Below are 12939 nucleotides of genomic sequence, written 5' to 3' on the forward strand. Positions count from 1 at the left end.
AATAGGAATGGACATGCATGAATGCGAGTGGCGCACAGTACTGTGTACCGACCCAAACATAATTATGCAAATTATCTGATGAGCGGTTCACTGACAATGACGGGGAGATAAGTTTTGAAATAAGTATCCCTTGAGAAATAATGGTGCAATACAGGAAAGTGCCAAGCCCGCTCATGGGATACTGAAACTGCACTCGTTACCTGGTCACCCTCTGATCTTGGGCCCAGGTCCCCCCTCCGCATGTCTCTCACCTGCACTGCCTGCCATCCCCCTCACTTGGGGACTGTCTATATCCCTACAGTCCCACTACCAGCACACTTGATACCCGAATCTGCACTTACCTTGCATTTGCCACCCGCTGGCTGTTACTTTTACTTGTTATTATTCTATTCCCATGTACTGCACTCTCCCTTGCCCGCCCCCCCTCCACATCCCATGCACGCGCAAACTGAATGACACTTGGCCTAGTAGGATCGTCTGTCCTTCCTTGGTTCCCCCTCCATTGCCTCGTCGTGCCTTGAAACACTTGCGTATAGGTGCATTATAAATGACATATCATATCATGGCCATCGTCAGTGCACTGCATCCCTGCTATGTTAAAGGATATTTGTACCGCGCACTATCAGGTGAGAACACTCTCGTTCTATTATCAAGAAATGGATCCATGCGGTAGCTTGGTTCGAGAAGTAAGAGTGCTGCAGTCGCAAGGTGGTTGCCTAGGACTCTGATCTAAGTCGAAGACAGCCGATAGGTCAAGTAACAGTAGGAGGGCTAGGTTACCTTTGTCTCATGTTGTCCATTTGTGTTTTCAAATCTATCAGGGCTGTTTCAGTACCATGTCTAGGTCTAAAACAAGATTGGAGTCCAAAGAGGTTAATCCTTTACAGATGTTCCTGAATCTGAAGGTAAGCAGCCCTGTCGAGAATTTTCAGCAGGACAGGGCTGCGGTGGTCAGTTTGAAATTTGTGGGGATATTTGGGTCGAGGGAAGGCTTTTTTTTAATAGAGGAAGGACCCACAAGTCTTTCAGTTTGGTCAGTACTGCACTTTAGAATGAGGCATTAATTATTGACGTGATAAATGGAGCAAGCTCCTTCACCATCTCTTTAATAATTGTTGCAGGGCAGATGTCACAATTATGCCCATAGTGGAGAGGTGAGAACTTTAAGACAATGACGGTTAGGAGTAGGTACTGGTGACAGGATTGGAGATGGGTTAGTGGTAAGGCTACGTATTTTTGCCTCCATTTTAGCTTGCAAGAGCTCCTATTTGTCTAGTAAGGCTTTCTGTATATTGGTGCACCATGTCGAGTCTTTAGTGCAAGTCTCTGGTGGGGGTATGGCTGACTCCACCTCTCGAAGGATGCCGAATAATGCTTTGGTACTTTACTTGCTTTAGAGTTTGTCATTGTAGGTAAAGCTTTTAATCTTATGGATGGCAAGTAGAAAATGCTTTATTAGCCTGCGTCTAAAGGCAACATGATACTGTACCAAGCATAGAGTAAGGATTCCGCAACCTAGCTGCGCAGACAGAAAAAGAACAGCTACTGACACGTGAGCGTCAGACACGGGGAACAAAAATGCAAAGTGTAGAAGCAGAACGCAGCATGCAAGGGAACATACTGAGCAAATTTAGCCTGCAGATAGGCTGGACCACCCTTGGAAAAAAGCACAGTGAACAATGCAAAGGGCTAGGTTAACCCTACTAACAATCAGGAGTCAGTGAAGAGCGTCAGGAGCAGCAGTGGACGAGAAGAGCCAAGGAACACCGAAAGCAAGCCAAGCCACAGAGTTCTGAAGGTTCTGAAGGCAGTGGAACAAATAATTGGGTTGTGCCAAATACAGCATTACAATAGTCAAAAGAACCAGAGATGAAGAGGCAACTATCGGACGTAGGGAGAAGTGGGAGGACCTTACGCATGACACAAAGCTTGAAATGAACAGTTTGACAGACTGCACTCACCTGAGGGAGAAGCGAGCAAAGAAGATAGTTGAACGCCTATGTTTTTTACAAGCGAAGAGGAGGGGGGGGGGGGGTCACAAGCTCAGGGGTCCAGTACCACAGAGACAATCAGGATGAGAGCAGACTAGAAGAACCTCTGTTTTGACCCCATTAGGGCACAGCCAATCGAGGGCCATCCAGGCATGAATGGGTAAGAGACAGGAGCGGCACCGAGGCGCTGTAGGAGGAAAAGCAAGGACCAGCCACATCAGAATCTGGGCGTCAGCATAGTCATACGAAAAAGAAATAAAGGAAAGAGGAATATAAACATTGAAGATGTGGCGAGAGTGCAGTGCCTGCGGGACCCTGCCGAGAAGGGAAAGAGCAGATGACATGAAAGGGGGCAGGACGATCAGTAAGAAAAAAAGTAAACCATTCCAGAACTGCCAGAAATACCCAGGTGGAAGAGCCTCTGGATCAGGATGGTGTGGTCTATGGTGTCAAACGCAGCAGAGATCCAAGAGTTGGCTTTGGATGTAAACAAAGACGCTAGGGTGGCAAAGTCAACAGGAGTGTCAATGGAAAGATCATAAATGTTCCTGGCAATGTATACTTTTTTTTTTAAAAGTGTACAAAAACATCCCGTATTATGAGAACCACCCCCCAACCTCCTTCCAAACTACAAGTACACTCACATGAGTACTTCAATTAACACCTGGAAAAAGGCCAAAACATTGGGGTGATTCCATTAACATTTGGCACAAACACTAAATTTGTACAATGTCAGCAGCTTTTAAGTTTTAGAATATGGGGGATTCATTGTTGTACAAGCAAGGATAACTAGACTACAAAAACGACAATCATGAACTACAACATGCTGGAAAAGTAACATTTCTTTATATTTTACACAAAAATGCAGCGCTTCAGTGGTCTTGCTTTTTTGACACCAACATTTTTAGGTTGATTTTAACAAAGTTCTCGCATTGAATTATATAAACTTTATATAAATGTAAGCAATTGCATTAATGTAAAAACACTTGCTTTACTACATTCATACAAATAAGTGCAGCTTTTATTGCAACAGTTACAGAAGTAAGCCTCTAAAAACATTTAAAATGCCTATTAATGTAAAGAAATTACATAACCTGCGCAAGTTACTCCAATATGGGCCAATTAGCAACAGATGTTGAATCTTGATTAACGACTCGTCTCAGTAACTAAGAATGTAGTACTGAAGAAGTGTCGTGCTCGGGTGAAAGTTGAGGAATGGGAGAATCTTCCTCTCATGGGTACCAAAAAGGTACTAAGGTGGTATAGTTCAATCTAAAGTATTAAAGCGGTAGCACGTTCTGCATCATATAGAACTAGGCTCTGAAGAAGGCATCCCCGGTCCAAAGTCTTGGAAATTCGGTTTGCCTCTTTACTTCCTATTTTAAGTAGTAGAAAGTGCCACACTGTCAAATCACGCCTGGGTTTCTTCCCCTTTAGTTTATTTTTCTGAGGCGAAACACTGATCAACAGGTTTCAGATTTTCCTTATAGAAGTATCAAGACCGCATGCACCTTCAGGAAGATTCGCCATCTTTTAAAGGGAGGAATACTTCAAAGGGTATTTCAGGTCCCTCCCACATCCCTCGTCCTTTACCTGTTGTGGACATTGCATAGCACCTCTGGTACCTTAAGAATCGCATCTTGGGAAAATGGATAGCCCTGTACTCCAGCCCATTACTTGCTGCTTGTTACTTCCTCTCCAAGAGGTACCAACAGATGCTTGCATCCAGTGAGATCCACCGGAGGGGTAGTGGTAGGCCCCTTGGCAACAGAGGGTGGGGTGAAGAAACCATAACTGAGAAGCAACGCGAACAAAATATGGTTACATCCTCTCACCGCTACTATGTGATGTGTGCCACATTTCCACAAAGGCTATAGCAGTTTATGATGCCAATCTCAACAACCTACGCCTGCACAGAAGTCACAGGACATTAAAGCTCCCCAAAAAGTGTACACAGGCTGAAGGTCCACAGCATGCAGCAGCCCATTCATCGCTTGAACCCCTTTCATCAACAGCATGCATAGAGGGAAGCAATGATAAAGAAATGCGCCTCAAGGGGGGGTGGTAACGATCTCTCCAAAAAGAGCAGAGAAATCCCCTCACCCCCACTAACAAGCAACAAATGGGCTGGAAAAAACAGGAATAAGCAGTACAACGCGACTCCTGGAAATGCGCGTGACGGCGCTCTATATGTGAATGAATGTTAGAGTCTACCAGCCCGATGCCTAAAGCTCCATGTGATAGTGCTTTTGGATTAGAGCTATGTGCCCGTCGTGCAGGCCTACCCAATCACAGACGAGTGATCTGCTGCCAGTATACAATGGGAAAGAATAAAAACATGTATTCAAATACAATACCAAGCATATGACAACAGCTCTGTAGTTAATTATTCCACCACCCCCTGAAGTGCCTGCAATTTAACAAGCAATTGCAATATGGATACAGAAGCACATTGGATGAGTAACTAGGAGCTTGGACTAAAGGTGGGAAAGAACAACATTTCCAAACTGAGGTCCTCATTTTCTAATGGATCAAGGACCAAAAGTTCTTGTGAACTGCTCTCCTTTGAACCATCTGCACTACACCACTGCCTCTCTGGCCCCCTTCCTTAACACTTATTACAGTCTACTTTTATAGCCATTATGTACTCTAATGGCCAAACCTACTGATTAGTTGAACCATTTCTGGGCCCATGGATTAGTGGTTTGATGGGGGTCCCCGGCTTCGACCCTCACAAGGCGTTTCATCCCAATCTGCTGTGTTGTGGCTCTCAACTGGATTAACAGAGCTAATCATCAGATGGCTCAACATCTACGGTGGCATTTTGAAAAAGGTGGGCCAGTCATGTGGGTGCAGCACGGCAGATCATCTCTGCATAACCGGTAAATGGCTTTCATGTAATTGAATATGTATGGGATTCACATGCCCCTTGCACAAGCTTGTAAGCTGCCATCGCTGCTCTGCTGCATAACTGGCCCAAAATGATACAAACCCCCTGAAGAATGCCTCAAATCACAAGAGCAGGCAGCTCCTGATTGAGTGTCCATCCTCAAAAGGTCTGCCGAAAGGGAGTGAAAATCTTTTCTACTGAATCATGCGTACCAGATACATGGCCAATAGATTTGGATTCATTGTGGAACTGGTTTTCATGTTAAAAAGGAAATAACTACAAAAATAGAACATATGCTGCCAACCAGTCAGCCCAAGTATGGGAACACCAATTCTAGGAGTCAATTTATAGGTGCGTTTTAAATGCCATATCCTATCAATTTGAATTGCTAGAGCTGGAGCCCACAACATTTAAATCAACAAAATAAAAACTCATACCACTTGGCACAAATCAGTAAGGCAGGATTGGGACATGGATCACAAATGCGCTCTCCCCTCTCCCCCCAAAAAAGGGAACAAACATTAAGGAACTGAGTTTAAATATGAACACTGCTCATAAGGTAGGACTCCTCCGTCATGTTGGTAAAATATGACGATAGGACCAGCAAATGAATGAAAGTGTTTTGACAATATCAGACACCTACCTCTTGAACCTTGCTCAACTTTAGAACTTTACTCAGCTGGGCAAATAGATGGGGAGAAGGCTTTATGCTCTGAAACGCAAATGCACATTATCAAGCAAAATTAAGATATTCCAACATCCCGTTTGCAGCAAGATATAAACTAGCTGATATGCTCAATGAATTTCAGAGAGCGAGAGAATTTGGTAGTTAAACGCATGCAAGGTGCAATTCCAAACACATGCAAGTTAAGTGGCAACAGTTACAAATAAGCTAAACCAGCAACTTCGTGTCATATTCTCAGGCAATGTACAGGAATACATAAAAAGTGCAAAATGATGCTTCAAGCAATACAGTGGATGGGAAGATGCACAAAAAAAGCCTAGCAAAGTGCATTCTGCATTGGGGAAATGCACTGCTTTGCCTAGCCCATCATTTCACTGCCTTATTAAAATAAATTAATTTACCAATGTACCTTTTGATAGTGCAATGGGTTGTCGATGGCATAAGACAGGGTTGAAATGAAGTTTGGCTTTGTAATCAATGACGAGCACTCCTGGATTAGAAATTGTGTCTGCAGTGAAGATAAAAAAAAATAAAGTCAGATGGTAAACACTTCAATCCTTCACACAAACCCTCTGGCCAAAGCCGTTATTATAGGCTTACAAACTAAAAAGAACTCCAGTTAAAAAAAAAAAAGCTAAGTCATTAAATGTTCATCTATAACCTGGCAAGAGAACACTACTGTTGGTCAAAAAATGACTACTCCTGAATCCTCTGGAAAAATCAGTTTGAGAATCCAAAACCAGACCAATAAGTTAAACAGTTACTAAACATGGATTTAAAGGTTTGGACCACACAACTTGGCCAACCAGTAAGGCGATACAACTTTAATATCAATTTGCTGCATGAAAGAAATTACATCACTGCTTCAACTATGCCCATTCATACCCACAATGGCGGCTTGTTCCCTAATAAAATGGCTGTAGATTTCATGCAATAAAGACTCCTTAATCTGTAGACCAAAAGGATAAAAGGAAGGGGGATTTAGAAAACACAACACAATGCGGTCAATGGCCGCCGCCTAGGTCGACCCTCCGGCACCAGCAACAAGCCCAGGAGCACCCGAAGCCAGTGATTGGCTGCTCCTGCAATCACCCGCCCCTGCAGCTCACCGATAGGCGGCAGCCGAAGGGCCTGTCTGCGGCTGTCCGCGTCGGGCAGCAAGGAGCTGAGCAGCCTGGTCTCTTCTGTAAGTACTCTTCTGCACGATATTCCAGCGAAACTAATCCACCAATACTGATCCCGCCTCAGACGATTTGTGTACGGCCACCGTCACTATCTACACTTTACCCTGTGCTTTAAGTATGCCAACAGCCATTTGTTTATATGTACTGCTCTGTCTCCATACCCTTGGATGGACTATAGTCAATTGGTATACAGTATATTAAGAAACTACCCATTGTACTGTATGCATTGTATTACACCACATGTATGCCTTTTGTATGCACCACTATGCCACGCGGCCCACCAAGCCTACTGTAATGTGATGTTTGCATTTCAAACCTGTATGGCCAATCCGGCTTCCCAGTTGCCGCCCATGCATGCAACCTTACTTATGTCACTCTGCAACTAGGTATGCCTCTCAGCCATTAAGACACTCTCAAATCTAGATGTTGTGCCTCCCAGCCATTGCGATACTTTCAATCCTAGGTGTTGCGCATTTTCAGCCATTGTGATATTTTCAAACTTAGGTGCTGTGCACTTTAGCCATTGTGACACTTAAATTTAGATGCTGTGCTCTTAGCCACTAGGATAGTCTCAATTCTAGGTGTTGTGCATTTTAGACTGTTACTCTCAAATTTAGATGCTGTGCTTTTAGCCATTGTGATACTCTCAATTCTAGGTGCTGTGCATTTTAGACATTGCGATATTCTGAAATCTAGGTGCTGTGATTTTAGCCATTGTGTTACTCTCAATTCTAGGTGTTGTGCATTTTAGACATTGCGATTGTCTCAAATCTAGGTGCTGTGATTTTAGCCATTGTGTTACTCACAATTCTAGGTGTTGTGCTTTTTGTAGCCATTGTGATACTCTCAAATCTATGTGGATAGATCACATTACCTTACCACAGGGAACATCCTCCCTGCATGACCACTACCCACCTAACTAAGTGTTAGCTCTGCATAATGTCTAGCCTATCTAGTTTCTACTGCATTATGGCTACTGCTACACTTCTTGCCACTTGCAAGCAGGTCAGCCACACAGAGGTCTCACTACATGCACTCGGACCCTTCTCACTTATATCAACAGATATAGTTACCAATACTCATGTCTACACCGACTCAAAACACCGAGCTCCGATAGGACCATTAGCTTACACCTCCCGGCCTAGTTCCACGCACGATAGAAATAACAAACTACGTGCTAGACTTAACAAACTTCACGAGATACCTAGACGACTCCTCCCTCCTACAATATATGAGATGAAACGCCATAATGGTAAAGAATGCAACGCTTCCAATATCACCCCAGCTTCAATGTACATACAAACATCTGAATCTAAAATAAAATCCAGCGCGAAAAGTACTCCTAATCTTACACATCCCAAAGAGGAAACAAAGGATCACTCCTACAAAGGAGCGCTTCTCAATGCCAGGTCATTAGTTGCACATGCCCTTGATATAGCTGATCTAATCACTGAGGCGAACTTGGACTTTATTGCAATAACCGAAACCTGGCTACACAAGGCAGCAGGACCATCACTTATGCTAGCCATCCCTGACGGTTACACTATATGTAGGCAAGACCGAGAGGGCACCCGCGGAGGCGGAATTGCCATCATTTACAAATCGAGTCTCTCGCTAAGACTAGCCCCTGCCCAAATTCTACAATCTTGTGAAGCCCTCACTGCAAAACTCCTCAAACAATAATCAAACCCTAACCATTCACCTAATCTATAGACCTCCAGGTCCGCTTGGGACTTTCGAAGAGGATCTGCACAAGCTACTAACCTTCAATGCCAAAACCACCTCACAATTGCTGGTACTAGGGGATTTTAACCTAGGATTTAATGACCAAGCAGATGCGCACGCCGTGACCATTGCCCACGTTATTAACTCCCTAGGATTCTCCCAAAAAGTCAACAACCCAACCCATACGAAAGGCAGAATACTAGACTGGGTCGCTGACTCAAACTGTACAGCAGTTATCTCATCATCTCGGCATTATCATGGACTGACCATTCACTAGTGTCCTTCAACCTCCTTACCTCCCGACTATCCTCTACAGTCGTACCCATGGCACTTCCATGCCCAACAAGAAATAAAAAGAACATGACAATAGACAATGTCATACCCGCTATTCTTCCAACATTAAATGCATTGCCTGACAACCTAGACCCCAGCATATTAGTGCATGAGTATAACAAAATCATGACAGATACTATGGACAAAATTGCCCCACTTAAAATGCGTACAAGCAAACCTAAAGCCCATCTAAATAAATGGTTTACTTCTGAACTCATGGCCCTACGCCTCACCAAGAGAAATATGAATCTAACTGGAAACTATGCCCAACTGCTGAGAACAAGGCCAACCTAACATCTATTTCCCGACAATACAAAAATGCAGTTTGTCTGGCTAAGAGGAATTCATACAATGATCGTATCGCCAACTCTAATTCAAGCATGAAGGAACTCTTCTCCATACTGAAGGAACTTGAGTCACCCATTGCCATACCAGACACCTGTACCAAAGATCAGACCTGGTGCACAGATATGCAACACACTCTAATCAACAAAATGAACACCCTCCAAAATAAAATTCAACTGAAAAAAGATTTGCTCAACCTTCCCACTCTGCCACCACCCAAGGCTACCAACAAGCCCCAGTCTAGCAAATTCTCCTTCACCAAAACCACCACACTAGAGATAGAAAAAAATTATCCTCACCCTCAAACCATCGAATTGCAAAGGTGACATCTGCCCAGCACAGCTAATAAAAGATGCTGCCAGAGATTTATCACCGTTTATTTCCAAATTTGTCAACGCATCCTTCGCCACAGGCACTATCCCAGCTAATTTCAAACAATCCTGGGTGCTCCCGTTGCTCAAAAAGCAAACTCTTGACCCTCTCATCCCGACTAACTACCGTCCAATCACTACAGTTCCATTTCTGTTGAAAATCCTGGACAAAGTGGCCTATATACAGATTCAAAAATACCTTGAACTGCATAAACTACTTGGATCTAGACAATCTGGCTTCCGCCCACTACATGGAACGGAAACAGCCCTTATCGACCTAAAGACCCAAATAGACGTATTGAGAGATCAAGGCAAGACAGCCCTCCTCCTCCTACTAGATCTCTCAGCTGCATTTGACCTTGTGGACCACAAGGTCCTCTGCAGACACCTGGACTCTGCCGCTCACTTCTCCACCCAAGCTATCAGTTGGATAGAATCCTTTGAGTGAGAGAACTATGAGAGTTTTTTCCCCCCCCAACGGCAGCGGCAGACCCCATACCCATCACCTGTGGAGTCCCTCAGGGATCCTGCGTCCCCGACTCTATACAACATATTCACCAAACCTCTGTTCGATGATCTGGACAATCTTGGTATCACCTACACCAACTATGCAGATAATACACAGATTCTCCTCCCACTTTCTGGGGATCATAGTAGGGACAGGGAGTTGGTGAATAGAGTGTACCTCATCATTCAGGCATGGATGGCTACTCATGGTCTCTGCCTGAACGATGATAAGACAGAGTTGATCATTCTGGGTACACAAGCCAATATTAACAAATTGGGCCCTGACTACTCAGCTTTCAACATAGATGGAAATGTTATCAAAGTCTCAAGGGAAGTAAAAACACTCGGTTTCTACCTCGATTCTACCTTGTCCTTCACTAAACAGGTCAACTCCCTAGCTTCTGCTACTGCCTACACCTGTAAATTGATAAGAGCAGGTAAGACCTTCCTGTCCAATACTAGCTGTCTAACCTTGGCTAGAGCCTTAATACTTTCCCGACTAGACTACTGTAATGCCCTATACAGTGGTGCCAATAATGCCATCACCCAAAGACTCCAAACACTACAAAATAATGCTCTTAGAGCTGCATTAGGCAGAAAGAAGAGGGAGCATATCTCCTCTATTAGGCGGCAACACAAATGGCTATCCACGGACAATAAAATCCACCTAAAGATGATCTCCTTGACCCATAAGGTCCTAAGGAACAAGTTACTTACCTGTAACTGTTGTTCTCCAGCATGGGTCTGGCATGGATTCACATGCTCATGAATATTCCCCGTCGTCAGGCTGGGAATCCTCGGTAAAGAAAAAACCAGTATCAGTTTCGTTTCTGATCTGTCTTTCGTAGTAATAATCAATCACTGGTCTCTGCGTCATACTGACCACAGCCAATGACTGCCCTCTACCTAAGCAACGCCTCTGGCAGCCATCTTCAGATTTGGAAGCACGTCAAGTGGCAGTATGACCAAGTGAAGAGCCGCAGAGGGGTGGGCGGGAGGGTTCGCATGTGAATACATGCCAGACCCATGCTGGAGAACAACAGTTACAGGTAACTAACTTGTTCCTTCTCCAGCATGGGGTCTGGCATGGATTCACATGCTCATGAATAAAGAATACATAGCAGTACACACATGCACAACCACGGGAGGTGGCAAAGGCTCAACATTAAGCATTACATCAAACTCATCATTAAGCATCTTACCTCCTCACCAGGCTCACCTCAGGCGAACAGGTTGCGCAGCACTGCTTGGCCGACCCCTGGACTCCTCCCTGGAATCCCGATCGACGCAGTAGAACTTCGTGAAGGTGTGCGTCGACCTCCACGTAGCAGCCCTGCAGATGTCCAGCAGGGGCACACCAGAAAGGAACGCCGTGGTAGCTGCGATCGCTCTGGTGGAATGGGCTCTCGGACGGCCGGGCAGCGGTCGGTTTGCCAACCGATGACAGTACATGATGCAGCCGGAGAGCCATCTGGAAATGGAAGCCTTCGAGAGAGCCTTCCCCTGATTGACAGGTCCAAAGTTCACAAAGAGTTGTGACGTCTTCCGAAAACACTTTGTGCGGTCCACGTAGAACTTCAGCGCTCTAGCCACATCCAGCGAGTGCAAAGTCCTCTCAGCCGGCGATGAAGGCGACGGGAAGAATACAGGCAACACCAAGGGTTCGTTGAGATGGAAGTCCGACGGTACCTTGGGCATGAAGGAGGGGTGCGTCCTGAGCACTACCCTCGTGTCGTGAAAAGTCAAGTACGGGGCCTTGCAGGAAAGGGCCTGGATCTCTCCCACCCGTCGTGCGGAGGTGATGGCCACAAGAAACGCTGTTTTCCACGACAGAAACTTCAACGGGGCCGAGTGCAGAGGCTCGAACGGAGGTCCCATGAGCTTGGTCAGCACCACGTTGAGCTCCCACGCCGGGGCCGGAGCCTTCACCGGCGGGAACGATCTGAACAGTCCCTTCATGAACTCTTTCACCAGACGATGAGACCACAAGGACGTCCGTCCCGTGGTTCTGGTGTATCGGGAGATCGCAGCAAGATGAATCTTGATGGACGCGTGTGCCAGTCCAGCTTTGGCCAGCGTCAGCAGGTACGGCAGAACTTGGGGAGCCGTAATCCGTAGAGGGTTAATCTTCTGTTCGCGGCACCAGTCAGAGAACCTCTTCCATTTGTGTCCGTAGCATTTAAGAGTCGAGGACGCCCTGGCCTTTGCAAGAACCTCTCTTCAGTCGGCCGGTATGTCGTATCCTCCAAACTCTAGCGCTGCAGGAGCCAGGCCTGCAAGTTCAGCGATTTCGGGTCGTGGTGGAGGATGGCGCCTCCTTCCCTGGAGAGCAAATCCGCGTCCACCGGCAGCTTGATCGGCGGGGACGCTGACAAGTCCAGAAGGTCCGGGAACCATATCTGCCTCGGCCACACAGGTGCTACGAGGATCATCCTGCACCGTGACCTCTTGAGCTGGTTGACGAGCCGGATTAGCAGTGGCAAAGGAGGGAACGCGTAGAGGAACAGGCCCTCCCAGGGGAACGAGAAAGCATCGCCCATGCTCCTCGCCTGGGGGAACCTGCTGGCGAACCTCCGGCACTTGGAGTTCGTCGCTGTCGCGAACAGGTCGATCTGGGGTGTGCCCCACCGTCGGAAGAGGCGATCCACCAGATCCTGCCGTAGTTCCCACTCGTGGCACGAGCGCAGCTCCCTGCTGAGTGAATCGGCGATGGTGTTTTTTATCCCTGCCAGATGAAACGGCACCAGAAACATCCCTTGGGCGACTGCCCAATGCCACAGGTCCTGCGCCTCCTTGGACAGTGCTGGGGACCTGGTTCCGCCCTGTTTCCTGATGTAAAACATGGTGGTGGTGTTGTCGGTGAAGATCCTCACCACCTTGCCCTTGAGGGACGGAAGGAAGGACCTGA

General features: G+C 46.1%; 1 protein-coding gene across 7 annotated transcripts in view; it reads right to left on the minus strand.

Annotated features, from left to right (window-relative positions):
* The window catches only part of CNOT1 (CCR4-NOT transcription complex subunit 1), a 2171110-nt gene that overhangs the window by 1906411 nt on the left and 251760 nt on the right, over positions 1–12939 (minus strand). For all 7 annotated transcript variants that reach the window (XM_069654650.1, XM_069654658.1, XM_069654642.1 and 4 more), the window contains 2 exons: positions 5976–6074; positions 5525–5593 (listed from right to left, as the gene is read on the minus strand). In XM_069654650.1, coding sequence (XP_069510751.1) covers positions 5525–5593; positions 5976–6074 — 168 coding nt within the window. The remainder of the gene's footprint in view (positions 1–5524; positions 5594–5975; positions 6075–12939) is intronic.

This window comes from Ambystoma mexicanum, chromosome 1p (genome assembly GCF_040938575.1).
Source record: "Ambystoma mexicanum isolate Mex_15411 chromosome 1p, UKY_AmexF1_1, whole genome shotgun sequence".
NCBI lineage: Eukaryota > Metazoa > Chordata > Amphibia > Caudata > Ambystomatidae > Ambystoma > Ambystoma mexicanum.